Source organism: Bacillus rossius, chromosome 7 (genome assembly GCF_032445375.1).
Source record: "Bacillus rossius redtenbacheri isolate Brsri chromosome 7, Brsri_v3, whole genome shotgun sequence".
NCBI lineage: Eukaryota > Metazoa > Arthropoda > Insecta > Phasmatodea > Bacillidae > Bacillus > Bacillus rossius.
This window is the reverse complement of record NC_086335.1, coordinates 72,613,582-72,640,522: the sequence shown is the minus strand read 5'-3', so window position 1 is coordinate 72,640,522 and position 26,941 is coordinate 72,613,582. Positions and strand designations below refer to the sequence as shown.

The window sequence follows — 26,941 nt, the reverse complement described above, 5'->3', positions numbered from 1 at the left end:
ATGCTCCTACCTCATGCTGCCCTTTGCAACAGCATACATGCTCCTGCCTCATGCTGCCCTTTGCAACAGCATACATGCTCCTGCCTCATGCTTTCCTTTGCAACAGCATACATGCTCCTGACTGCTTTCCTCTGCAACAGCGTACATGATTCTGCCTCATGCTGCCCTTTGCAACAGCATACATGCTCCTGCCTCATACTTTCCTTTCCAATAGCATACATGCTCCTGCCTCATGCTTTCCTTTGCAACAGCATACATGCTCATGACACATGCTTTCCTCTGCAACAGCATACATGCTCCTGCCTCATGCTTTCCTTTGCAACAGCATACATGCTTCTGCCTCATGCTGTCCTTTGCAACAGCATACATGCTCCTGCCTCATGCCTTCCTTTGCAACAGCATTCATGCTCCTGACACATGCTTTCCTCTGCAACAGCATACAAGCTCCTGTCACATGCTGCCATTTGCAACAGCATACATGCTCCTGCCACATGCTGCCCTTTGCAACAGCATAATTCTTATTAGATATGCTGCCCTCAGCCACATTATATATTGTTGTAGAACATACTTAATGTAACAGTGTCTTCTCTTTGCATAATTACTACCGAGTTGTTTGCTATAGTATAAAATATGTTACTTATAATTTTGGGATGTTTTTCCAAGCAAGATAGTTATTAAGGTTTCTTCCCCTCCCTTAGCAGGTTTTAATCTCAGCCATCTCCTTAAGTCCCTCTGAGGTTCCCCAGTCACCCACAAAATTTTTGGTTCTTTCGGGGCCTATTGCACCCCTCCTAACTCAACACATTCAGGCCCGAGATGTTTTGCCACATAGAATGTTGGTCCATCTAGAGAATTCCTGGATGTTGTGCTTATTCCAAACAATGAAACAAACTACTGCCGGAAAAAGTCTAACTTTTAAATTAATATTTTATATTTTACATTGGATTATTCTATGGTACTTCTAATATTTCTTGGCACATGCAGGCCTTTCTGGGTTGTAAGCTTTTGAATGACCAAGTATCACTTTGAATTAAGAGCTCTGATGATAAGAGCTACTGTATGTGGGCTATTTTATGTCAAAAATGCGTCACCCTGGCTTAGATACTCCCGTTAAAAACGTAGTGCCATTATGGCCCAAACCATCCAACACACCTCGTCAAAGCTCATAACCTTCGGATGGCGTGGAGCTAGGTGAACCACAGCCATGCAGGGCATGTCTTCACCCTTATGTACTCCATCGACCCAGTTAATGGACTGTCAACTGGTGCACGCCGCAGCACTCTCGCCAACTCCATCTACGGTACAAGGGTTAGCATTGGATGTAGCTGGGGCATACCCACCAGTTTACTAGCACTTGCAGCCTTTAGGCCTAGTCCGGCCCAATACGGAACATGTCCACCCCTCTCTCTTGTGGGTTGCGGTTGTTATTTTCTGTTCGCAACGAGTCGAGGAATTCTCGGAAGAGTACAATATGTACACCTGATTGTCGTCCTACATCCGGAGTTTGACGTATTCCCGGTGGCCTAACATTCCAGCAACACTTGCGTATTGCTACAATGTGTCTGCTAGAGTCAGGTGAGTGGTCATCGGTCACATGACCATTCCACTCCTCCTTTCCCCCTCGTGGAATGGGAAGTTTCTCAGGTCTTCTCGGCCATTCAAGAATGGAGTGGATAACGAGCCAAAGGGGTATAAATAGGGCTGTCCTGGCCTAGTGAGATCAGAGTGAGGGAAGCTATCAAAGAAAACCGTTCTCCTGCCGTCGTCCTGACTGAAACCACTGCTACAACGTCACTCTGCCCTACCGAGCGCGGACATCAAACCGGACTTAGCCTCAGAAATTGGTAAGAAGGACTTTTAATCTTTTTCCTGAGTTCGTACTTAGCACAGTCAACGCCGAGGAACCTGTTGCTGTAGTTGTGGTGATAGTGCTCAGAGGAAGTAAGTTAACGCGTTTAAAGACCAGTGGAGACAACTCGTGCGACGAGTTGGGACTCTCCGAGTGAGTATTTAGTAAAAACTGACATAACCTGTCACCAGAAAACACTCGCCATCGACATTACCGAATTTACTCGCTGAGTTAGCATCATGAGTGAGCGATAAGGAAATGATCTTGAAGCAAGAAGGGAATCAGTAGGCTGTAAATGACAAGGTGAAATATAAGGTTCTGTCGTCGAAAGTGACGAAAGTATTCCGTCTCTAAAGTATCTGCAGCACTAGTTATGTGTGTATGTGTCATCGTATTGATAAACAACTTGGAACGAGTGTAACATTTGTGAACATCCTACGAATTGCGGAAGAGGGCTGGGGCCAGTCTTTCGCCCCAAGCAGTCAGAGCCGTGGTCGGGACTTGGATCCATAGCTTCGTCTCGCCGTCGCTAGGGCAAGGGGGGGGGGGGGCACTATTCGGCGGGCGTGACGTCACCACGAGACCACTTGCTGCAGAGGCCTTTCCGAGGTCTTGCACTTCACTTTTAGTCATATCAATTATTAATAGCCATACATGATGTCTTATGACTTTATGTACTTTATGTGAACTGATGGTGGATTATTTTGTGTAACCTATTCCTTACTAGTAAAAGTTGTAGTATTTTTATTAGTTATTTCATTTTAACTGTAGTCACGTTTCAATTTTTTTTGTGGATGATTGCTTGTATATTGCTTGTATATCAGCGTCTAAACTTTACATTTGATGTTTTCCTTAGTTTTCTTCTAAGAATTTTTTTTAATTTTAAATAGCAAGATAAAAAAATTTTATATCGAGAAAAATATTTTGAGACTCAAAGTGTGTTACTTATTAATCAACCATGCAAGGACAATTATAAAAATAATAAAATCTTTTTTACGAATATTTGTGGCTTGTAAGCTAAGCATTGGCTTTCCAAATACTTGCAGATTGATTTCAGTACGAAATAAAACTACACAGACTTTGTTAAAGCCGTACACTTGAGTCGTTATGTAAGCTTCCTATTACTATTTACAGAGAGTATGAAAGTTACTTGGAGCTTTTTTAATTGTTACGTAATTCCAATGTTAATTTATTGCAGAATACCGTGGAAGAAATTTCAGTTACGTACTACAATAAATGCTTGGTTACATTTTTTATTGTGACAATTTACAAAAAAAAAAAATACCAGCAACGTATTTTTTTAATATTTGTAAAACTTTTTTGTAAGGGACTCAAATATAACCGTAAGTATTTTTTTTTTTTAAGAAAACAGGTTTCTGCTCATGAAAACAGTCAACTTTTTTTTTAATATTTTCATGTAAATAAGCTTTAAATGTATTGGTCAGTGATTAACAGCATTTTTAGTCATTTTTATGAAGCAAGAGCAAAAAATTACTGTTATTTATCAAGATTGTTCTGAATAATATTAATTTATTTATCAAACTTAAGCACTGATCCACGAATTACATTAGAACTAAATGAAATAATAGATAAGGTATGCCATATTCAATATATTATCTCTCAAACTCATAAAAACTGTGCAGAAGTATCTCAAAATTATCCAAACTTCCCTGCCATGGTATGTATTTTTAGAAACATACGAAGAGGACTTAATGCCTTATGTTTTTTTAAGGTAATGCTTTATTATCAAGATAAAAATCACAATTTTCAGTCATATAATATACTTCGGCCTAATTCTGTCGTGAGATTTCAGGAAAATAAAAGCCTGACAGAAAATTAAAACTAAAGCAGCACCGTTTATTACTCACAATTGACTGATTGTTTATGTGAATCCTGGAAAGTGTTCGTAAAGTAAATTGATTGTCACATGCAAGCTGGTTTTAGTTGCCATGTTGTATTTGTAATTCTCAGACTTTGATTATTGGTGTGTTTTTGGTTCATTGAGCATGCAAGCTACTTCGTACTTGGCTCTGCAGCATAATATCGGGGAACTAATATCATGTTACATTTTAAAAAAGCCGAATTGTGATTGGCCTAATCCCAAATTAAATTTATTACTTGGGCAGGTAATAGGTAGTAACAAGGGATTAAATAAAGTCTTAATTCAAAAAGCATTGAAATTTAAGCACTTAGGTATTAGATATAACATATGCATGTTGCATTTCAGTTACGTTTAATTCAAATATTTTTAGAGAAAAAGGAAAGGAGGCAAAAATCAAGGCCTGAAAAATAAAGCCTTTAGTGATCAAATTTAAAGACTTAATAATATAAAATATAATTATATAATATAAAAATAAATATAAATATTTACCAATTAAAACTCTCTGTTTAAAAAATCTTTTAAACAGCATGTACTCTCACCATTCATAATCAAACTTCAAGCATCGTGTAGTACAGATATCAACATGGCTGCAAGAAATCGCCAGTATTTTGTAATTTATTATGTATTGAGGATTTATAAACACTTTATTGTAGATAAGAGTTTAGAATCCATCAATTTAATGAAACCTGCACTCTTCAAAGACACTTGAACTTCGTAGCTTTGACAGTAAAAGTAATTGAGGTACTCTTAGCCATGGTTTTATTTTTTTTGATTTTGTGCTATATTTTCTTAAACATATTTCGTGATTATTAAAATAAAAAAATAGTTTAGAAAGAATATTTGAGTTAGGTTAGACAAAAAGTTTATCAAGTGGGTTGCTATGCGAGATGAACGGCAAGTTTTTATTAATACAATTTTTACTTGTAGATAGTTCGTTAGGTGATTTTAAACATCATATTTTTTTAATAAATGTACATTGGTTATGAATTAATGTTAAGTTATTTTTAAGTAACTCCATTGGGCTAATATTTCACCAGACTTCCCGTACGGGATTCAGAACATAGTTGTTTCTATCCTAGAATAAAAGTTTTTTAATAACTTAACGCCAAGCGAATGTTCTCAGAGCTACAGTTTCCCCCCGATAATGTTTAAAACAAATCTTTATAGATTCCAACTTATTTATTTTTGTCTTAAGTATTAATTTATTATTTATTTAAACCCGACCGTGACAATATTATCTTTGTACCACGGACTCGGCAGCAATGCTAGAAGGAACAGGTTAGCAAAGGGCAATGCCAATTTTACATTTTAAACACATGAAAACATAATAATTCCTACAACGTTACAAAATCATTCAATGAGTCAGTGATGAGCGTGTATATGTATGTAGAAATGGAAATGATACTGACCATTTTTAGTTATGTACAAACCGTAATAAAAACTAAATTTTGCTTATGTTTTTATACTTATTTTCTCATGTTGTATATATTAAAACACATCCATTTCTTGAAGTCACTACACCTCAAATAGTATGTGAAACAATTTATATGGATAAAGTGTAAATATTTTTTTTTGCTGAAATTTTAGAAAAACGCTGAAAGAAAACGTCTGGTGTTTGCAGTAACCACCAAAGTATATTAGTAATATTATTTATAATACGCTTTGTTTTTATTCATGTAAACACATTTTATACACTATAATGCTGGAATTGAACTGTGTTCGTCCATGAAATTAATTTTGGAAATCTATAATAATTTATTAAGATACAAAATAAAAACCATCTGTCTTTTTACGTTTCTATAATTATTTACATCATCACGCAAAAAAAATTATCTAATGCATTTTGGTAACCATACTACTACATTAAATAATGAAATTAAGTATTATTTACTGCTTTTGTCACTTATGTTTATTTACTTCGTTACCATATAATTTAGACCTCGGTTTTGTACTCATCGCTCTAAAAGTTTCTACCTAAAAAAATTCGGGAGGAATTGATTAATATATTTTTTATTTCATACATAATGTATATTTTTCCAAATATTTTATGTATTTTTAATAAAGATTTTTTATTTGTAGTTTTTAAATCGTAAAATATCAAAACCAAATATTTATACCATAAAATTATTCTATGCTATCGAATGTAACAAACGTTCTAAAGTACATAATGTGGTACAGATATTATTATTGTAAAGTCATGGACGAAGCAGCCATTTACGTTAAGATGCCGTGACTGATATCAAACGTACAAGGACTGAAATAAATTTATGTAATTTACAAGGTAAAAATGTCATTACATTCATTGGATGACATATATTTACCTCCATTAATATACGTATTCATTTTATAAAACAAAAATAAAGGTTTTTAATTTTATATCATTCATTATAAGTTCATATCACAGTTATATAAGAGCTTTATCCAATTATAATATATAGTATTTTAAAAATATGTTTAATGAGTGTTTTATAAAATAAAGTATTGTGAGTATTATTGTGTCATTACTGTATAATTAAATAGTATTTCACACTAAATATAAGACAATTTTTAGGTTTACTTTGCACTATAACTAGTAGGTTATAACTCCAAATTATTTTGAATAAATTATAACTATTATTTACTTATATTAAATTAATTTCCTGATACTAAAACATATTATTAAAATAGAAATTTTTCTAGCACTTAAATAAAATTTTATATATTTAAAATTGGGAAATATTATATTAATTTAGTAGACTTAATAGCGTGCTAACAAGCTAACATCGGTCCTCACACCAGGTTCAAACAACTGTGCATGTCCATGCAGGACGTAGGCGAGTATATTAACCAGAGAGAGATAGCTTGCAGCCACTCACCCTGCGCTCACCGAGTGACCTAGTGAAGGAAAAAGCACGCAGGTCAGCTCGGCTGCACTGAGACAACAATGGCGCGGAACTGTATGTCGACCGAACCCGAGCCTTCCCGGGAACTGGCGCCTGACGACAGCGCTGACGCAAACTATGTGACCGCTGTCCGCCGCGCCGGCGCCGTCCAAGGCAGCGAGCTGCACGGTGCTGCCGCCTGCTGGCAGAGACGACGCAACCAACGTAACACTGCCGCCTTGTGTGCACGCGTAGTTCAGGGGAAGCTCGCTTCACGGTGCTGCCGCCTGCCGGCACAGACGACGCAACCAACGGAACACTACCGCCTTGTGTGCACGCGTAGTTCAGGGGAAGCTCGCTTCACGGTGCTGCCGCCTGCCGGCACAGACGACGCAACCAACGGAACACTACCGCCTTGTGTGCACGCGTAGTTCAGGGGAAGCTTGCTTCACGGTGCTGCCGCCTGCCGGCACAGACGACGCAACCAACGGAACACTACCGCCTTGTGTGCACGCGTAGTTCAGGGGAAGCTTGCTTCACGGTGCTGCCGCCTGCCGGCACAGACGACGCAACCAACGGAACACTGCCGCCTTGTGTGCACGCGTAGTTCAGGGGAAGCTTGCTTCACGGTGCTGCCGCCTGCCGGCACAGACGACGCAACCAACGGAACACTACCGCCTTGTGTGCACGCGTAGTTCAGGGGAAGCTCGCTTCACGGTGCTGCCGCCTGCCGGCACAGACGACGCAACCAACGGAACACTGCCGCCTTGTGTGCACGCGTAGTTCAGGGGAAGCTTGCTTCACGGTGCTGCCGCCTGCCGGCACAGACGACGCAACCAACGGAACACTACCGCCTTGTGTGCACGCGTAGTTCAGGGGAAGCTCGCTTCACGGTGCTGCCGCCTGCCGGCACAGACGACGCAACCAACGGAACACTGCCGCCTTGTGTGCACGCGTAGTTCAGGGGAAGCTTGCTTCACGGTGCTGCCGCCTGCCGGCACAGACGACGCAACCAACGGAACACTACCGCCTTGTGTGCACGCGTAGTTCAGGGGAAGCTTGCTTCACGGTGCTGCCGCCTGCCGGCACAGACGACGCAACCAACGGAACACTGCCGCCTTGTGTGCACGCGTAGTTCAGGGGAAGCTTGCTTCACGGTGCTGCCGCCTGCCGGCACAGACGACGCAACCAACGGAACACTACCGCCTTGTGTGCACGCGTAGTTCAGGGGAAGCTCGCTTCACGGTGCTGCCGCCTGCCGGCACAGACGACGCAACCAACGGAACACTGCCGCCTTGTGTGCACGCATAGTTCAGGGGAAGCTTGCTTCACGGTGCTGCCGCCTGCCGGCAAAGACGAAATTTTTTAATACTCTTTTTTACACAGTATTTTACCTTTTATCTTATTATCTTTTGACACATTAATAAATATTTTTTTAAATTTAATCACTTATTAACACAATACCATTGATAAAACCAGTAAATAAAATAAACAATATAATCTAAATCGGGTCAAATTTAATATCTGCGTGATAATACATACAAACAATAGTAAGTTTTCGTGCGAGCATAGTGGTTTTGGTAGGATTGTGGAAAATTAGTAATATTTATATTTATTTGTACCAGATATTTGTGAATTCATATTTCTTGATAAAGAGTGAGTGTTTAAATAACACCATTATTGTTTATTCTTATGTAAATAGACCTCCTGGATCTTATCACAACCCATGTTCTTCCCCCATCCCCCACCGTTTTCGGGGGAGGCCCCCATACCTATTTTTTTTATTCCTATTTGATCATGTGGAGCGATGAAAAGGATTGTTTTAACCTTTACCTTTCTTCTGAGGGGATAAAGAGGTGAAACGTTCTAAAACATGAGCATTTGTAGCAAGGAGGTAGATATAAGGATGTTTTCCCCCTTAAATTGTAAAAATACAATCATTAAAAATGATTGATTTTCCATTTTTTTTATTCTTCTCTTTTAAAGAATAATTAATAATTTTTATTATTATATCATTATTTGTTATGATAAATATAACATGCAAAATAAAACACGTAAATAATACAAAATAAAGAAGATAAGTAGCATCATTTGGTGCTTGATTTCCTTTAGTAAGCTGAGATAGAAATTTCTCGTACCGAAAACCAGCAGTACTCTGCTAACATGCTCGCATTTTGTGATTCTAATCTTATTCATCTACACGGATGTCTCAATTTCGGAAGAAAGTGTGTGTAATGTTTCGTGAAGACGAGGAGAGGCACGTGAATGTGCGGAGTGCGTGTGGCGGTATCGCCAGTGGGTCGATGCTCCTGCAGCAGCGGTGCGTGCGCAGGAAGTGTGCGCTGTGGTGACCCGGGTGTGGTCAATAGCTGCCGGGCGCCTAGCGAGGTCAGTGGTTGCCTCTCCGCTCACTTCACACCAGCAACTGTGGGATCCACCGCCAAACCTTTGCAATGTGTGTCAGATATTCCAATTGCCTGATTTCATAAACTGGGATGACTTGGATACGTGTATTTTACGTGCTCTTCTAACTCTGTATTATTGAAGGGTAATACTATATCCACTCATATCCAATTCCACTGTGTCAATCACTACATATTACTTTACTTCCCAAAGCCATAACTCACTATAGTGATGTGAATTTTTCCAGACAATAAGTGTGGATATTTTATGTACTCATGACTGTATACAAACACTATGAGTCAGGTAAGTCATAGGATTTCATCTACAACGCAAGGTATGTCAAAGACACAATAGTAAATAATATCCCTGTATTCGTTTGGTGGCTCTAAGAGTTTATATTCATATCTTTAATTACTTCTGTGCCACGGAATTCTAGGACATTCCAAACAGATCAATATATACTATAGCAGCATATATTATTGCCAGAAGGATTATAGTTATTTTTTATATGTACAGATATATTTTAAAAAATCCGTAAATAATAGAGTGCATGGTTTTGTTTCAACAGGAAGAAATATTTAATCGGCGCGTGTGAATATAAACTGCTCACGCAAATGAGGCCAACATGTCCAGCATTATCATGGGATGCTCTCCTAGCATCAGCTTATGGAAACGTAAAACAGTAAGTGTTCTGAAAAGACAAGCTGAAGAGAGTTGCTATTATAAGCTTCTCTATCTAGCAAATGATTGGATGCAAATATGCTAATATGTTTAGCATTTATTTTATAACTATCATGCTTATTTTAAACATCAAAAGTTTGACTTTAAAACAAGCACTTGCAGATACACCATTACTGTCAACGCCCATTAAAATGTTATAAATTAATTCCACCAAATGAAATAATCACTAAAAAATATATCTGTTCACTAAGAACATTAACTAAGACTTCCGGATGGAGCCCCGGCAGCTATTGGCACTTTCTGTAGCCGGGTTTCACACCCGTGGAAGTTGTGCTCATAGCGGTCTTCCACATATCCCCCACACTTTCTTCAGGGTCTCTGGTCACCCTTCAGCCAGCTCCCAGTAGCTGTGACATGTGTGCTATAGCAGCCTTCCACATATCCCCCACACTTTCTTCAGGATCTCTGGTCACCCTTCAGCCAGCTCCCAGTAGCTGTGACATGTGTGCTATAGCGGTCTTCCACATATCCCCCACACTTTCTTCAGGATCTCTGGTCACCCTTCAGCCAGCTCCCAGTAGCTGTGACATGTGTGCTATAGCGGTCTTCCACATATCCCCCACACTTTCTTCAGGATCTCTGGTCACCCTTCAGCCAGCTCCCAGTAGCTGTGACATGTGTGCTATAGCGGTCTTCCACATATCCCTTACACTTTCTTCAGGATCTCTGGTCACCCTTCAGCCAGCTCCCAGTAGCTGTAACATGTGTGCCATAGCGGTCTTCCACATATCCCCCACACTCTTCAGGGTCTCTGGTCACCCTTCAGCCAGCACCCAGTAGCTGTGACATGTATGCTATAGCGGTCTTCCACATATCCCCCACACTTTCATCAGGATCTCTGGTCACCCTTCAGCCAGCTCCCAGTAGCTGTGACATGTATGCTATAGCGGTCTTCCACATATCCCCCACACTTTCTTCAGGGTCTCTGGTCACCCTTCAGCCAGCTCCCAGTAGCTGTGACATGTGTGCCATAGCGGTCTTCCACATACCCCCCACACTTTCTTCAGGATCTCTGATCACCCTTCAGCCAGCTCCCAGTAGCTGTGACATGTGTGCTATAGCGGTCTTCCACATATCCCCCACACTTTCTTCAGGGTCTCTGGTCACCCTTCAGCCAGCTCCCAGTAGCTGTGACATGTGTGCCATAGCGGTCTTCCACATATCCCCCACACTTTCTTCAGGGTATCTGGTCACCCTTCAGCCAGCTCCCAGTAGCTGTGACATGTGTGCCATAGCGGTCTTCCACATATCCCCCACACTTTCTTCAGGGTATCTGGTCACCCTTCAGCCAGCTCCCAGTAGCTGTGACATGTGTGCTATAGCGGTCTTCCACATATCCCCCACACTTTCTTCAGGGTCTCTGGTCACCCTTCAGCCAGCTCCCAGTAGCTGTGACATGTGTGCTATAGCGGTCTTCCACATATCCCCCACACTTTCTTCAGGATCTCTGGTCACCCTTCAGCCAGCTCCCAGTAGCTGTGACATGTGTGCTATAGCGGTCTTCCACATATCCCTTACACTTTCTTCAGGATCTCTGGTCACCCTTCAGCCAGCTCCCAGTAGCTGTGACATGTTTGCCATAGCGGTCTTCCACATATCCCCCACACTCTTCAGGGGCTCTGGTCACCCTTCAGCCAGCTCCCAGTAGCTGTGACATGTATGCTATAGCGGTCTTCCACATATCCCCCACACTTTCATCAGGATCTCTGGTCACCCTTCAGCCAGCTCCCAGTAGCTGTGACATGTATGCTATAGCGGTCTTCCACATATCCCCCACACTTTCTTCAGGGTCTCTGGTCACCCTTCAGCCAGCTCCCAGTAGCTGTGACATGTGTGCCATAGCGGTCTTCCACATACCCCCCACACTTTCTTCAGGATCTCTGATCACCCTTCAGCCAGCTCCCAGTAGCTGTGACATGTGTGCTATAGCGGTCTTCCACATATCCCCCACACTTTCTTCAGGGTCTCTGGTCACCCTTCAGCCAGCTCTTAGTAGCTGTGACATGTGTGCTATAGCGGTCTTCCACATATCCCCCACACTTTTTTCAGGGTCTCTGGTCACCCTTCAGCCAGCTCCCAGTAGCTGTGACATGTGTGCTATAGCGGTCTTCCACATATCCCCCACACTCTTCAGGGTCTCTGGTCACCCTTCAACCAGCTCCCAGTAGTTGTGACATGTGTGCCATAGCGGTCTTCCACATATCCCCCACACTTTCTTCAGGGTCTCTGGTCACCCTTCAGCCAGTTCCCAGTAGCTGTGACATGTGTGCCATATCGGTCTTCCACACATTCACGGGTTTGTTAACGAAAGGCCTACTTTATTGTGGTTTGGTGTCGCAAATATTGTTTTCCATTAAGTCATCCCAAGAAGTTTTCCAGTTCACTGACTCTGTAATCAGTGTAGGTAAATTAATTTTCAACAACAAAAATATTTTCTCTCTTAAAAGTAAAACCACAAGTAGATTTAAATATATGCCCTATAGTCTTTTGAGAATATAATATTTCTTAGGCGTACTAAAAAAACTAGCAAGTCTACACAAACTGGCTAGTATATAAAGTACACATTGCTAAGTCTCCTAAAACCGGGCCTGCGAATTGTCCAACGGTCAGAGCGAATTCAACATATCCAGCGAGTTCGATCGAATATGTTCACAGTTGGTAATAGTGCCGGTCGATGCTTATGACCCTTTGGGAAGGGGATGGAGGGGTCATCCAGGATTCTCTGCGCCCTTGTTTTCCGATGTCCTACTGCGAGTTGCAAGTCAAAAACAAGACCAGTAGGAAAGTAACGCAAGGGAGTAGGCGATGGCACTTTAATATTAACTCGCATGCCTAATTTTTTGTAACCAGTTAATAAGTAAACAGTCATAAATATTAGCTAGTTGTACACATTTACATGCAATATTATTCACGAAATTACCATAAATATGTTCGAAACCCCGCCGGAAATATAATATTTTTTACGATAAAGACCACAAATTTAAAACATTTTTCTTGGCAATTGAATCTCTTTGCACGAACCACTTAATAGTGCAGTTGTTTGGGCAGCTATTACTAATTTAATTGGGTACACGTAGCTTGAAAAAGTGCAGAATGTCCTCGAAATACCTGCTTTCAGCAAAAGTACAATCTTCACAAATGAAATATTTTTCTTGGAAAAGTTTACTCAGTTGTTTTTACAATGATCTTTAATTAATGTGGAAACAATTTAAACACTCAAAATTGCAATCGGCAATAATTTTCTTAAAATTGCAGACTACTTGGAAACAACCACCACAGAAGCAGGTGCACTGGAATGTAAACTAGCTGTGGAAAAAGATCTGGATGAACATATGTCCCCTTTGTTACCATAATAGTTGGTGGTGGATGGTGCAAACCGAGCTATGGGAATAACTACAACGCAGCATCTGGAGTAATACTTTATTCACTTTCTAAATACACAATTGGTGACTCGTGAAGTATTACTATGTCCAATGCCTTGTAAAATTTGGTATAGTACCAAATTGCTTTGACAGTTTGGTGGGGAAACATCACAAGAAAAGCATGATAATTCGAAAATGAAATTTGCTGCTTAGTTTTCATTAATTTTAAACTGTGCAGTAAAGGTTACATAAAAATATAAATAATTAAGCGTTTGTATTGGCTTACGTGCCTAAATGTTTCTCGAAACATTACAAATGTTTACTCCTACTATGTATGGCGATTTTAGACACTCACTGGCTGATGTCTCGCTACCAAATAAAGTAGTGTGTTCAAAGAACCACACTGACACATTTTGCAGGTTGTATTTACCATAGTAAATATCCCTTAAAATTATCCTGTTTTTGTTGATATGCAGCTCAGATTATGCACTAAACTTCTGAAAACTTCCTAGAATATCAGCGCATTGAATCTTTTAAAGACACCAAAATATTTGCTCAGGTTCAAAGTCTAGTAAACACCAAGACTCATAGAAGATAAAACAAGTAACCACGCAGAATTTTATAAGAGTATTCTGACAAAGTACAGTGCCATTAAGTGAATAAACTTAGCACAAAGGGGCTCCTTCAAGCGCCGATGTACTGTTGCTGGAATGCGATTCCAGAAATGCCACTCTTGGGAGATGTGGCCTTTCAAGAAACTGACTGGAAGAAGTCCAGGAATGGTACAAAATAAGTTAATAAAAAAGTGTTCGCCAGCATGTAACTGTTACAAATTAAAATTGGAATATTATGGAATCGACAAGCATAAAGCCACGACCATTACGTCCAACAGACGATTGGACAGTCAGATTGTGAACTGTGGCATGAACTGAGACAACTATGGCTCACAGTCAGAAGTATCGGATCAGATTGCCGAGAGAACAGACGACTTCTTGCTCTCCCCTCGTCAAGCAACTTCTTTACAAGCCACCAGTAACAACAGAATATGGACGATCAAAAGAATGTTTCGCAATAAAAAGTTTTGAAGAATAAACAGGTTCGTTTATTAAAAAATATTGTTTATTTGTGGACTTGGAATAAGGGTTTCTAGGAGCAAGTCCAAACGACTTGAGGAATGAAAATTACATCATTAAAGTAAAGTGTGACCATTGGAATCGGTTTCGAAGAGCTGGCCACACAGAAGAAAGGAGTTAATGCAGCGCTACCTGCAGCTGGAGGCGAGCATCTGGCGCAAGTAGATGTGGCTCTAGTTACTACAATCGCCGGTGTGTTCATACATTGGCACGGTGTTGCAGGGAGTGTCTGTGAGTCCGGAGCTGATGCAGCGCTACCTGCAGCTGGAGGCGAGCATCTGGCGCAAGTAGATGTGGCTCTAGTTACTACAATCGCCGGTGTGTTCATACATTGGCACGGTGTTGCAGGGAGTGTCTGTGAGTCCGGAGCTGATGCAGCGCTACCTGCAGCTGGAGGCGAGCATCTGGCGCAAGTAGATGTGGCTCTAGTTACTACAATCGCCGGTGTGTTCATACATTGGCACGGTGTTGCAGGGAGTGTCTGTGAGTCCGGAGCTGATGCAGCGCTACCTGCAGCTGGAGGCGAGCATCTGGCGCAAGTAGATGTGGCTCTAGTTACTACAATCGCCGGTGTGTTCATACATTGGCACGGTGTTGCAGGGAGTGTCTGTGAGTCCGGAGCTGATGCAGCGCTACCTGCAGCTGGAGGCGAGCATCTGGCGCAAGTAGATGTGGCTCTAGTTACTACAATCGCCGGTGTGTTCATACATTGGCACGGTGTTGCAGGGAGTGTCTGTGAGTCCGGAGCTGATGCAGCGCTACCTGCAGCTGGAGGCGAGCATCTGGCGCGAGGAGACCACCGCTCCCGCCGCCGCACTGTCGCACGCCATGGGGCGGCTGGAGGCGGTGTTGCAGCAGCTGGAGGCGGCCAGGGAGCGACAGGAGCTGATCGGCCGCCCCACCTCTGGGGACGACAGTCTGCGGCGTGTAATGCACGACTTGCGAGTGGAGCACCGCGAAGCTGCCATAGAGCACGAAGAGTTTGTGGCGGCTATTAACAGGAGGGTGAGGTTTCACAGTTCCTGTATTTACATAATTTCTCCTGTAGAATCTAAACCTTACTGGAAATTCTACTTTTCTCTTTGTATTGTATGCTTACGTTTTTGTTTCTGAAAGCTTTATTAACTATGATTTAGTCTATTTTATGTTTTGCTGCATGTATGTAATCGCATCTTTTTTAAATCTTTTATATCATAATTTTGTTGTAACCATGGTAATTCGTGCTAATTTTTGCGTTAATATTTGTTTCAACCAAAATATATTTTTCTTTATCAATCGTTTAAATATTTTATTTAGTAGTAGATATATCTGAAAGTAGCTGTGTTCTCCTCTTCTCATCCAAATAGATTGTGGCAAATGTTTTTCTTGGTAATGTTTTTATTTAATATTTTTCATTTATTTTACATCTGTTTTACTTGGTGCCTCACAAAGATGCTGGTATTTAGTATGGCTTAGCTTTGTAAATGATGTGATGCTATTAATGTCACAAGAAGTATTCTGCATCTACTGGTTGACGTCAGTGGTGAAGTACTTGCCGAAGACTTGACAGAAGCGATTCCACTGACTCTAGGCTTACTGAGATTTGGGGTGTCGGAGGGGGGGGGGGGGGGTTACTGGAGACATGTTTATCGGGACGCAACAAGTTCTTTGACAGCAACACAAAAGTGATCGTCGCTGTCGTCAATTATGTTCAGTGTGTATGTTCCTCGAACAACTAGTTCAAGAACTTAAACATTGCGAAAAAAATATATAATTTTCAAACTCTCTCCTGTACCTGCAACCAACAGTAAAAGTTAACCCATTTAGTTTTTTAATTAACTGCGAAATAATGAGCTGGCAAGAATTTGAGAAGGGCTTAGAATGTCTCTAGAAAAAGTAGAGTAATAAGGCAAGTTATATAAAATACATGTTACAGTACTAAATAGTAAAGTATTTTTCTATAGCTGTCTAAAATAAATAAAACATTGAACGAGAAATTATATTTATGATGCGTTGCTAACTTATAATACAATGCTAATGACCTCTATAATGAGAAAACTACTTATGGACCACCGGTTAATTTTTATATGACTACCTTGTAGTATTTTAGCTAGGCAAATTGACTTTGTTGACGAAATTTTTTCATAGTAGCTATTTAGGGTTACTTCTCTGACAACATTGTAGCTTTAAAGCTAGGAAAGATTACTTCTCTGCCTTTCATGTAGTTTGTAGCTAGGAAAGCTTTCTCCGTTGTCAAAATTGTAATTTTGTAGATAGGCAAGATGTTGTGATTATGCAACAGAAAATTTAAAGTACGAAGAGGTAATGAAACAGCGAAAATTTCACATGGTTACTATTAATAACCTATATCTGAAGGGGATTTACTTTTTATTCCCTTTGTATTTTTGATAAAATAAAAAATATATAGGCTATACTAGGCATGAAGCGTTCAAAACTCTGTCCATGTAAAACTAAATAACAATTCTATGAATTTTTTTGCAAAGAAATAAATTTTAAATTGTCATGACTAATCAATAAAATACACTCTTAGATAAAATAATACATTATCTTCATATTAACATTACTATTTACAAGTTTTCTGAAACCAATTTAATTATTAAATTATAGATCTTCAAATAAAACTTGAAATATACTGATTTTATACGTAAATTCCAAAGAACGTACTTGTACATTCAAGGAGAGTTATCAAGTAACTTTTAAAGATGAAGATATTAGCCACCGAGCGCAGTGGCTGATGAAGGAAGGTCTTAGTCGCCGGCTCTAGATGCTGGTAGTAGTCTATTTGGCACTGTTCCACAACTCCTGGTTTTGACCAAATAATACTTACGTCAAATCCTCAACATCAACCAATCAGTTTTATGACTTATTAAATTCTCGTAGAGAACGAACACCTAAATATGTATTTTTGAAGTGTAATTATTGGATGAATTTTATCACAAATAGAAACAATGCATTTTTCTATATAGTGTCTTGCAGCCAACGAGGCTGTTATCCTAACACGTCTACAAGAAGAAGTTGAAGAAGAGGTGAAAGTAGCAACAGCCAAGGTGTCGTTTCTCCAAGGATTATACCAGGAGCATGACGAACTTCTAGGTGAGTCTATTTGTATTACACAGCTTCAAATATATTTCTAATATATTAAAAAAACTGTCTTCGAATATAAAAGCAATCAGTACATTTTGATATTGTTGCTCGGGAAAGAGATTACGGGCGAGTCAACTTTTTTGAGAAAGATTTTGTTTAATATATCAAATATTTGGAGCTAAACCTAATTTATTTTGATGACCTAACTTAAACAGGTCTATCTTTTCATGGAGTCAGGATATTTTATAGTGTATGTTTCAACACAGTGGGCTTTGTACTTAATATACCACCACTAAAGCATGAAGTCTTCTGAGTCAATTAAAAACTAAGTAGTATATATGTGAGAGTTCTGAACCACAAGCAAAATCTCTTGAAATTTAATTTCAAATGTAAAAAATGTTAATAAAAAACAAAAAATTTCAACGAAAAAATTGTTTCTTAACCCCAACAAATGTTTAGTTATAAACCATAAAATCATTCGTAATTCTAGTATTTACAACAATAAATTTCCATTTTTCGACACAAATTGGTCGTTTTCACTCAAAAAGTCCATACTTACTTAATATTACCTATTTCACTTTCACTCGACCTGCTTATTAAGAGTCACTATAATCTTTATCCCTAATGTGTTCGCACAGGCCAAGCCACGCCTGGTATCTTTTGAACCAAACTTTCCGGCACTTGTATTGGCGAGTTGCAGGCGCGGCGCTGGGAGATTCGTACGGTAGCGAGGAAGAGCGGCGACTAGAGATGGAGTTGGACAAGATGCGTGGCTACCGGGACGCCCTGGCGAGTAGCGAGCTGGAGTGGAGGGGAGGGGCCTCTCTTGCTCACTCGGCACTGCAGCTGATGGACCGTGCCGTGCAGAGCTGGAACAAGGCCCAGTCCCAGTGAGTAACTCACTGTTCCACCTTCCTGCTCACTGCTTATTACTCACTCCTCATTGTGCTGAGCTGGTGTGTAGCGAGCTGGAGTGGAGGGGAGCGGCCTCTCTTGCTCACTCGGCGCTGCAGCTGATGGACCGTGCCGTGCAGAGCTGGAACAAGGCCCAGTCCCAGTGAGTAACTCCCTGTTCCACCTTCCTGCTCACTGCTTATTACTCACTCCTCATTGTGCTGAGCTGGCGTGTAGCGAGCTGGAGTGGAGGGGAGCGGCCTCTCTTGCTCACTCGGCGCTGCAGCTGATGGACTGTGCCGTGCAGAGCTGGAACAAGACTCAGTCCCAGTGAGTAACTCCCTGTTCCACCTTCCTGCTCACTGCTTATTACTCATTCCTCATTGTGCTGAGCTGGTGTGTAGCGAGCTGGAGTGGAGGGGAGCGGCCTCTCTTGCTCACTCGGCGCTGCAGCTGATGGACCGTGCCGTGCAGAGCTGGAACAAGGCCCAGTCCCAGTGAGTAACTCCCTGTTCCACCTTCCTGCTCACTGCTTATTACTCATTCCTCATTGTGCTGAGCTGGTGTGTAGCGAGCTGGAGTGGAGGGGAGCGGCCTCTCTTGCTCACTCGGCGCTGCAGCTGATGGACCGTGCCGTGCAGAGCTGGAACAAGGCCCAGTCCCAGTGAGTAACTCACTGTTCCACCTTCCTGCTCACTGCTTATTACTCACTCCTCATTGTGCTGAGCTGGTGTGTAGCGAGCTGGAGTGGAGGGGAGCGGCCTCTCTTGCTCACTCGGCGCTGCAGCTGATGGACCGTGCCGTGCAGAGCTGGAACAAGGCCCAGTCCCAGTGAGTAACTCACTGTTCCACCTTCCTGCTCACTGCTTATTACTCACTCCTCATTGTGCTGAGCTGGCGAGTAGCGAGCTGGAGTGGAGGGGAGCGGCCTCTCTTGCTCACTCGGCGCTGCAGCTGATGGACTGTGCCGTGCAGAGCTGGAACAAGGCCCAGTCCCAGTGAGTAACTCACTGTTCCACCTTCCTGCTCACTGCTTATTACTCACTCCTCATTGTGCTGAGCTGGCGAGTAGCGAGCTGGAGTGGAGGGGAGCGGCCTCTCTTGCTCACTCGGCGCTGCAGCTGATGGACTGTGCCGTGCAGAGCTGGAACAAGGCCCAGTCCCAGTGAGTAAGTCACTGTTCCACCTTCCTGCTCACTGCTTATTACTCATTCCTCATTGTGCTGAGCTGGCGAGTAGCGAGCTGGAGTGGAGGGGAGCGGCCTCTCTTGCTCACTCGGCACTGCAGCTGATGGACCGTGCCGTGCAGAGCTGGAACAAGACTCAGTCCCAGTGAGTAACTCACTGTTCCACCTTCCTGCTCACTGCTTATTACTCACTCCTCATTGTGCTGAGCTGGTGTGTAGCGAGCTGGAGTGGAGGGGAGCGGCCTCTCTTGCTCACTCGGCACTGCAGCTGATGGACCGTGCCGTGCAGAGCTGGAACAAGGCCCAGTCCCAGTGAGTAACTCACTGTTCCACCTTCCTGCTCACTGCTTATTACTCACTCCTCATTGTGCTGAGCTGGTGTGTAGCGAGCTGGAGTGGAGGGGAGCGGCCTCTCTTGCTCACACGGCACTGCAGCTGATGGACCGTGCCGTGCAGAGCTGGAACAAGACTCAGTCCCAGTGAGTAACTCACTGTTCCACCTTCCTGCTCACTGCTTATTACTCACTCCTCATTGTGCTGAGCTGGTGTGTAGCAAGCTGGAGTGGAGGGGAGCGGCCTCTCTTGCTCACTCGGCGCTGCAGCTGATGGACCGTGCCGTGCAGAGCTGGAACAAGGCCCAGTCCCAGTGAGTAACTCACTGTTCCACCTTCCTGCTCACTGCTTATTACTCACTCCTCATTGTGCTGAGCTGGCGAGTAGCGAGCTGGAGTGGAGGGGAGCGGCCTCTCTTGCTCACTTGGCGCTGCAGCTGATGGACTGTGCCGTGCAGAGCTGGAACAAGGCCCAGTCCCAGTGAGTAACTCACTGTTCCACCTTCCTGCTCACTGCTTATTACTCACTCCTCATTGTGCTGAGCTGGTGTGTAGCGAGCTGGAGTGGAGGGGAGCGGCCTCTCTTGCTCACTCGGCGCTGCAGCTGATGGACCGTGCCGTGCAGAGCTGGAACAAGGCCCAGTCCCAGTGAGTAACTCACTGTTCCACCTTCCTGCTCACTGCTTATTACTCACTCCTCATTGTGCTGAGCTGGTGTGTAGCGAGCTGGAGTGGAGGGGAGCGGCCTCTCTTGCTCACTCGGCACTGCAGCTGATGGACCGTGCCGTGCAGAGCTGGAACAAGGCCCAGTCCCAGTGAGTAACTCACTGTTCCACCTTCCTGCTCACTGCTTATTACTCACTCCTCATTGTGCTGAGCTGGTGTGTAGCGAGCTGGAGTGGAGGGGAGCGGCCTCTCTTGCTCACTCGGCACTGCAGCTGATGGACCGTGCCGTGCAGAGCTGGAACAAGGCCCAGTCCCAGTGAGTAACTCACTGTTCCACCTTCCTGCTCACTGCTTATTACTCACTCCTCATTGTGCTGAGCTGGTGTGTAGCGAGCTGGAGTGGAGGGGAGCGGCCTCTCTTGCTCACTCGGCGCTGCAGCTGATGGACCGTGCCGTGCAGAGCTGGAACAAGGCCCAGTCCCAGTGAGTAACTCCCTGTTCCACCTTCCTGCTCACTGCTTATTACTCATTCCTCATTGTGCTGAGCTGGTGTGTAGCGAGCTGGAGTGGAGGGGAGCGGCCTCTCTTGCTCACTCGGCGCTGCAGCTGATGGACTGTGCCGTGCAGAGCTGGAACAAGGCCCAGTCCCAGTGAGTAACTCCCTGTTCCACCTTCCTGCTCACTGCTTATTACTCACTCCTCATTGTGCTGAGCTGGTGTGTAGCGAGCTGGAGTGGAGGGGAGCGGCCTCTCTTGCTCACTCGGCGCTGCAGCTGATGGACCGTGCCGTGCAGAGCTGGAACAAGGCCCAGTCCCAGTGAGTAACTCACTGTTACACCTTCCTGCTCACTGCTTATTACTCACTCCTCATTGTGCTGAGCTGGCGAGTAGCGAGCTGGAGTGGAGGGGAGCGGCCTCTCTTGCTCACTCGGCGCTGCAGCTGATGGACCGTGCCGTGCAGAGCTGGAACAAGGCCCAGTCCCAGTGAGTAACTCACTGTTCCACCTTCCTGCTCACTGCTTATTACTCACTCCTCATTGTGCTGAGCTGGCGAGTAGCGAGCTGGAGTGGAGGGGAGCGGCCTCTCTTGCTCACTCGGCGCTGCAGCTGATGGACCGTGCCGTGCAGAGCTGGAACAAGACTCAGTCCCAGTGAGTAACTCACTGTTCCACCTTCCTGCTCACTGCTTATTACTCATTCCTCATTGTGCTGAGCTGGCGAGTAGCGAGCTGGAGTGTAGGGGAGCGGCCTCTCTTGCTTACTCGGCGCTGCAGCTGATGGACCGTGCCGTGCAGAGCTGGAACAAGACCCAGTCCCAGTGAGTAACTCCCTGTTCCACCTTCCTGCTCACTGCTTATTACTCACTCCTCATTGTGCTAAGCTGGTGTGTAGCGAGCTGGAGTGGAGGGGAGCGGCCTCTCTTGCTCACTCGGCGCTGCAGCTGATGGACCGTGCCGTGCAGAGCTGGAACAAGACTCAGTCCCAGTGAGTAACTCCCTGTTCCACCTTCCTGCTCACTGCTTATTACTCATTCCTCATTGTGCTGAGCTGGTGTGTAGCGAGCTGGAGTGTAGGGGAGCGGCCTCTCTTGCTCACTCGGCGCCGCAGCTGATGGACCGTGCCGTGCAGAGCTGGAACAAGACTCAGTCCCAGTGAGTAACTCCCTGTTCCACCTTCCTGCTCACTGCTTATTACTCATTCCTCATTGTGCTGAGCTGGTGTGTAGCGAGCTGGAGTGGAGGGGAGCGGCCTCTCTTGCTCACTCGGCGCTGCAGCTGATGGACCGTGCCGTGCAGAGCTGGAACAAGACTTAGTCCCAGTGAGTAACTCCCTGTTTCACCTTCCTGCTCACTGCTTATTACTCATTCCTCATTGTGCTGAGCTGGTGTGTAGCGAGCTGGAGTGTAGGGGAGCGGCCTCTCTTGCTCACTCGGCGCCGCAGCTGATGGACCGTGCCGTGCAGAGCTGGAACAAGACTCAGTCCCAGTGAGTAACTCACTGTTCCACCTTCCTGCTCACTGCTTATTACTCATTCCTCATTGTGCTGAGCTGGTGTGTAGCGAGCTGGAGTGGAGGGGAGCGGCCTCTCTTGCTCACTCGGCGCTGCAGCTGATGGACCGTGCCGTGCAGAGCTGGAACAAGACTCAGTCCCAGTGAGTAACTCCCTGTTCCACCTTCCTGCTCACTGCTTATTACTCATTCCTCACTGTGCTGAGCTGGTGTGTAGCGAGCTGGAGTGTAGGGGAGCGGCCTCTCTTGCTCACTCGGCGCCGCAGCTGATGGACCGTGCCGTGCAGAGCTGGAACAAGACTCAGTCCCAGTGAGTAACTCCCTGTTCCACCTTCCTGCTCACTGCTTATTACTCATTCCTCATTGTGCTGAGCTGGTGTGTAGCGAGCTGGAGTGGAGGGGAGCGGCCTCTCTTGCTCACTCGGCGCTGCAGCTGATGGACCGTGCCGTGCAGAGCTGGAACAAGACTCAGTCCCAGTGAGTAACTCCCTGTTCCACCTTCCTGCTCACTGCTTATTACTCATTCCTCATTGTGCTGAGCTGGTGTGTAGCGAGCTGGAGTGTAGGGGAGCGGCCTCTCTTGCTCACTCGGCGCCGCAGCTGATGGACCGTGCTGTGCAGAGCTGGAACAAGACTCAGTCCCAGTGAGTAACTCACTGTTCCACCTTCCTGCTCACTGCTTATTACTCATTCCTCATTGTGCTGAGCTGGTGTGTAGCGAGCTGGAGTGGAGGGGAGCGGCCTCTCTTGCTCACTCGGCGCTGCAGCTGATGGACCGTGCCGTGCAGAGCTGGAACAAGACTCAGTCCCAGTGAGTAACTCACTGTTCCACCTTCCTGCTCACTGCTTATTACTCATTCCTCATTGTGCTGAGCTGGTGTGTAGCGAGCTGGAGTGGAGGGGAGCGGCCTCTCTTGCTCACTCGGCGCTGCAGCTGATGGACCGTGCCGTGCAGAGCTGGAACAAGACTCAGTCCCAGTGAGTAACTCACTGTTCCACCTTCCTGCTCACTGTTTATTACTCATTCCTCATTGTGCTGAGCTGGTGTGTAGCGAGCTGGAGTGTAGGGGAGCGGCCTCTCTTGCTTACTCGGTGCTGCAGCTGATGGACCGTGCCGTGCAGAGCTGGAACAAGGCCCAGTCCCAGTGAGTAACTCCCTGTTCCACCTTCCTGCTCACTGCTTATTACTCACTCCTCATTGTGCTGAGCTGGTGTGTAGCGAGCTGGAGTGGAGGGGAGCGGCCTCTCTTGCTCACTCGGCGCTGCAGCTGATGGACCGTGCCGTGCAGAGCTGGAACAAGACTCAGTCCCAGTGAGTAACTCCCTGTTTCACCTTCCTGCTCACTGCTTATTACTCACTCCTCATTGTGCTGAGCTGGTGTGTAGCGAGCTGGAGTGGAGGGGAGCGGCCTCTCTTGCTCACTCGGCGCTGCAGCTGATGGACCGTGCCGTGCAGAGCTGGAACAAGACTCAGTCCCAGTGAGTAACTCCCTGTTCCACCTTCCTGCTCACTGCTTATTACTCATTCCTCATTGTGCTGAGCTGGTGTGTAGCGAGCTGGAGTGTAGGGGAGCGGCCTCTCTTGCTCACTCGGCGCCGCAGCTGATGGACCGTGCCGTGCAGAGCTGGAACAAGACTCAGTCCCAGTGAGTAACTCACTGTTCCACCTTCCTGCTCACTGCTTATTACTCATTCCTCATTGTGCTGAGCTGGTGTGTAGCGAGCTGGAGTGGAGGGGAGCGGCCTCTCTTGCTCACTCGACGCTGCAGCTGATGGACCGTGCCGTGCAGAGCTGGAACAAGACTCAGTCCCAGTGAGTAACTCCCTGTTTCACCTTCCTGCTCACTGCTTATTACTCACTCCTCATTGTGCTGAGCTGGTGTGTAGCGAGCTGGAGTGGAGGGGAGCGGCCTCTCTTGCTCACTCGGCGCTGCAGCTGATGGACTGTGCCGTGCAGAGCTGGAACAAGGCCCAGTCCCAGTGAGTAACTCACTGTTCCACCTTCCTGCTCACTGCTTATTACTCACTCCTCATTGTGCTGAGCTGGTGTGTAGCGAGCTGGAGTGGAGGGGAGCGGCCTCTCTTGCTCACTCGGCGCTGCAGCTGATGGACCGTGCCGTGCAGAGCTGGAACAAGACTCAGTCCCAGTGAGTAACTCACTGTTCCACCTTCCTGCTCACTGCTTATTACTCACTCCTCATTGTGCTGAGCTGGTGTGTAGCGAGCTGGAGTGGAGGGGAGCGGCCTCTCTTGCTCACTCGGCGCTGCAGCTGATGGACCGTGCCGTGCAGAGCTGGAACAAGACTCAGTCCCAGTGAGTAACTCCCTGTTTCACCTTCCTGCTCACTGCTTATTACTCACTCCTCATTGTGCTGAGCTGGTGTGTAGCGAGCTGGAGTGGAGGGGAGCGGCCTCTCTTGCTCACTCGGCGCTGCAGCTGATGGACTGTGCCGTGCAGAGCTGGAACAAAGCCCAGTCCCAGTGAGTAACTCACTGTTCCACCTTCCTGCTCACTGCTTATTACTCACTCCTCATTGTGCTGAGCTGGTGTGTAGCGAGCTGGAGTGGAGGGGAGCGGCCTCTCTTGCTCACTCGGCGCTGCAGCTGATGGACCGTGCCGTGCAGAGCTGGAACAAGACTCAGTCCCAGTGAGTAACTCACTGTTCCACCTTCCTGCTCACTGCTTATTACTCATTCCTCATTGTGCTGAGCTGGTGTGTAGCGAGCTGGAGTGGAGGGGAGCGGCCTCTCTTGCTCACTCGGCGCTGCAGCTGATGGACCGTGCCGTGCAGAGCTGGAACAAGACTCAGTCCCAGTGAATAACTCACTGTTCCACCTTCCTGCTCACTGCTTATTACTCACTCCTCATTGTGCTGAGCTGGTGTGTAGCGAGCTGGAGTGGAGGGGAGCGGCCTCTCTTGCTCACTCGGCGCTGCAGCTGATGGACTGTGCCGTGCAGAGCTGGAACAAGGCCCAGTCCCAGTGAGTAACTCACTGTTCCACCTTCCTGCTCACTGCTTATTACTCACTCCTCATTGTGCTGAGCTGGTGTGTAGCGAGCTGGAGTGGAGGGGAGCGGCCTCTCTTGCTCACTCGGCGCTGCAGCTGATGGACCGTGCCGTGCAGAGCTGGAACAAGACTCAGTCCCAGTGAGTAACTCACTGTTTCACCTTCCTGCTCACTGCTTATTACTCACTCCTCATTGTGCTGAGCTGGTGTGTAGCGAGCTGGAGTGGAGGGGAGCGGCCTCTCTTGCTCACTCGGCGCTGCAGCTGATGGACTGTGCCGTGCAGAGCTGGAACAAGGCCCAGTCCCAGTGAGTAACTCACTGTTCCACCTTCCTGCTCACTGCTTATTACTCACTCCTCATTGTGCTGAGCTGGTGTGTAGCGAGCTGGAGTGGAGGGTAGCGGCCTCTCTTGCTCACTCGGCGCTGCAGCTGATGGACCGTGCCGTGCAGAGCTGGAACAAGACTCAGTCCCAGTGAGTAACTCACTGTTCCACCTTCCTGCTCACTGCTTATTACTCACTCCTCATTGTGCTGAGCTGGTGTGTAGCGAGCTGGAGTGGAGGGGAGCGGCCTCTCTTGCTCACTCGGCGCTGCAGCTGATGGACCGTGCCGTGCAGAGCTGGAACAAGACTCAGTCCCAGTGAGTAACTCCCTGTTTCACCTTCCTGCTCACTGCTTATTACTCACTCCTCATTGTGCTGAGCTGGTGTGTAGCGAGCTGGAGTGGAGGGGAGCGGCCTCTCTTGCTCACTCGGCGCTGCAGCTGATGGACTGTGCCGTGCAGAGCTGGAACAAGGCCCAGTCCCAGTGAGTAACTCACTGTTCCACCTTCCTGCTCACTGCTTATTACTCACTCCTCATTGTGCTGAGCTGGTGTGTAGCGAGCTGGAGTGGAGGGGAGCGGCCTCTCTTGCTCACTCGGCGCTGCAGCTGATGGACCGTGCCGTGCAGAGCTGGAACAAGACTCAGTCCCAGTGAGTAACTCACTGTTCCACCTTCCTGCTCACTGCTTATTACTCATTCCTCATTGTGCTGAGCTGGTGTGTAGCGAGCTGGAGTGGAGGGGAGCGGCCTCTCTTGCTCACTCGGCGCTGCAGCTGATGGACCGTGCCGTGCAGAGCTGGAACAAGACTCAGTCCCAGTGAGTAACTCCCTGTTCCACCTTCCTGCTCACTGCTTATTACTCATTCCTCATTGTGCTGAGCTGGTGTGTAGCGAGCTGGAGTGGAGGGGAGCGGCCTCTCTTGCTCACTCGGCGCTGCAGCTGATGGACCGTGCCGTGCAGAGCTGGAACAAGACTCAGTCCCAGTGAGTAACTCCCTGTTCCACCTTCCTGCTCACTGCTTATTACTCATTCCTCATTGTGCTGAGCTGGTGTGTAGCGAGCTGGAGTGGAGGGGAGCGGCCTCTCTTGCTCACTCGGCGCTGCAGCTGATGGACCGTGCCGTGCAGAGCTGGAACAAGACTCAGTCCCAGTGAGTAACTCCCTGTTCCACCTTCCTGCTCACTGCTTATTACTCACTCCTC

At 45.9% G+C, this 26,941-nt stretch overlaps 2 protein-coding genes and 1 long non-coding RNA gene across 3 annotated transcripts in view; 2 read left to right on the top strand and 1 right to left on the bottom strand.

Moving 5' to 3' along the window:
• The window catches only part of LOC134534506 (thrombospondin type-1 domain-containing protein 7B-like), a 41,059-nt gene extending 34,358 nt beyond the window's left edge, over nucleotides 1-6,701 (bottom strand). The window contains exon 1 of the mRNA XM_063372983.1: nucleotides 6,587-6,701. The gene's annotated coding sequence lies outside the window, so the exon portion shown is untranslated. The remainder of the gene's footprint in view (nucleotides 1-6,586) is intronic.
• A 2,488-nt stretch (nucleotides 6,702-9,189) lies between these two features.
• Nucleotides 9,190-14,519, top strand: LOC134534505 (uncharacterized). Its single transcript, XR_010075502.1, has 3 exons — nucleotides 9,190-9,298; nucleotides 9,564-9,677; nucleotides 14,454-14,519. It is a non-coding gene; the product is annotated as an uncharacterized LOC134534505 (long non-coding RNA).
• A 2,727-nt stretch (nucleotides 14,520-17,246) lies between these two features.
• LOC134534504 (uncharacterized) overlaps nucleotides 17,247-26,941 on the top strand; it is a 32,349-nt gene continuing 22,654 nt past the window's right edge. The window contains exons 1-2 of the mRNA XM_063372982.1: nucleotides 17,247-17,324; nucleotides 18,016-18,205. Of these exons, the coding sequence (XP_063229052.1) occupies nucleotides 18,066-18,205 (140 nt within the window). The 5' untranslated portion in view covers nucleotides 17,247-17,324; nucleotides 18,016-18,065. The remainder of the gene's footprint in view (nucleotides 17,325-18,015; nucleotides 18,206-26,941) is intronic.